The 1,797-nt window shown below is 35.6% G+C and overlaps 1 protein-coding gene across 1 annotated transcript; it reads right to left on the bottom strand.

Moving 5' to 3' along the window:
• Nucleotides 1–257: 257 nt before the first annotated feature.
• Nucleotides 258–1,205, bottom strand: LOC104985923 (olfactory receptor 12-like). Its single transcript, XM_010836314.1, has one exon. It carries the CDS (start codon nt 1,203–1,205, stop codon nt 258–260), a length of 948 nt encoding a protein of 315 aa, XP_010834616.1.
• Between the last annotated feature and the right edge of the window lie 592 nt (nt 1,206–1,797).

Genomic DNA, 1,797 nt, shown 5'->3' on the forward strand with positions numbered 1-1,797 from the left:
CGACTGAAGGACTGAACTGAACTGAAGAAAAACAAACAGAAACAAACCTCTGTAACAAACAGATATCATACCATAAAATAACTATAAAGTAATATAAAATATCTACATTTATTTTCATTCATTTTTTAAAAATCTGTTGATGTTAAAAAAAACTTGAATCTTCAAAAACGTAGATGAACTTAGTTAGAATTATTCCATAACAAATTATTACATATACTGATTTTAGTCTAGCCTATAGTTTTACAGATGGCCAGAGGTCAATGAAAAGATTTTTTTCTCAACAATATCCTTTTCACAGCATTTTTTACCTCCCTATTCCTTAGACTATAAATCAGAGGATTCAACATAGGAATGATAAGAGTATAGAATACAGCTATAATCTTGTTTTTCTCTGGTGAAGAGATGGCTCCAGGCTGGGCATACATGAAGAATACAGTTCCATAGAACAAACTCACCACAGTGATATGAGAGCTACAAGTAGAGAAGGTCTTACTCCTACCATGAGTTGAGGAGATCTTTAGAACAGTGGAGAGGATACATGCGTAAGAAACCAGAATGATAGTTGTGGTAGTGATGATGATGAGGGCAGAGAGAATAAAGAGTACAATCTCATTCACCAAGGTGTCCACACAGGAGATCTTGATCAGGGCTGGGACATCACAGAAAAAGTGGTCCAATCTGTTTTCTCCACAGAAACGCAAACTGAAAGTGAAACCTGTTTGTATCATGGAGTTGATGCAGCCACAGATGTAGGAGGCAATCACCAAACGAACACAAGCCCGCTGGGACATACGAACAGTGTAGAGGAAGGGCGAGCAAATGGCTGAGAAGCGATCATATGCCATCACAGCTAGAAGAAAGCCTTCAGTCCCAACAAAGAGAGCAAAGAAAAAGAACTGGGTTGCACAGCCATTGTAAGAAATTCTCTTGTCTTTGGATAAGAAAGTGGCCAGAGTTTTGGGAGCAATGACGGTGGAATAGCAGAGATCTAAATAAGATAGATTTCTGAGAAAGAAATACATAGGAGTATGAAGTCTGGAGTCTATTTTAATGACAACTAACATGCTGATATTTCCCACCACAGTGACCATGTAGATAAGCAAGAAGAGTAAAAATAAGAGAATCTGAACATCTGGAGATGTTTGGAATCCCAGCAGAATAAACTCCATCACTTCTGAGTAATTCTTATTCAGTTCATTCTTCATAGCTGAGACCTATCTGAGAAAATCAGTGGATGATCATGAATCCTATGGAAAGCCTTGTCAACTTTACGTCCTTTTTTTAAAATTGAAATATGGTTCATGTACAATATTAATGTTACAGGTATACAATATAGTGATTGACAATTTTGAAGCTATACTAAATTTATAGTTATTATAAAATATTGGCTGTATTCCCTGTATTGTACAATATATCCTTGTAGCTTATTTTATATATAACAGTTTGTACTTTTACTCCCCATCCCTATATTTCTCCTTCTCCCAACCTCACCTCAATGGCAACCAATAGATTGTCCTCTATATCTGTGAGCCTGCTTCTTTTTTGTTATAGTCACTAGTTTGTTGTATTCTTTAGATTCCACAGATAAGTGATATCATACAGTATTTGCCTTTCTCTGTTTGACTTATTTCACTTAGGATAATACCCTCCAGGTTCATCCATGTGGTTGCAAATGAGAGAAAAAAATGCTATTGGAATATGAAGTTCTCTTGTCAACATATCTAACAGAATAACTTTACTTTTGGAAGGACCAGTAGGCAAATATATATAATTTTTCTAATATATTCAATGTCAATG

This window comes from Bison bison, unplaced genomic scaffold (genome assembly GCF_000754665.1).
Source record: "Bison bison bison isolate TAMUID 2011002044 unplaced genomic scaffold, Bison_UMD1.0 scf7180017864062, whole genome shotgun sequence".
NCBI lineage: Eukaryota > Metazoa > Chordata > Mammalia > Artiodactyla > Bovidae > Bison > Bison bison.

What these genes read in the sequence shown, in the direction of transcription:
- LOC104985923 (XM_010836314.1), bottom strand. Translation starts at nt 1,205, where the DNA reads ATGAAGAATGAACTGAATAAGAATTACTCAGAAGTGATGGAGTTTATT.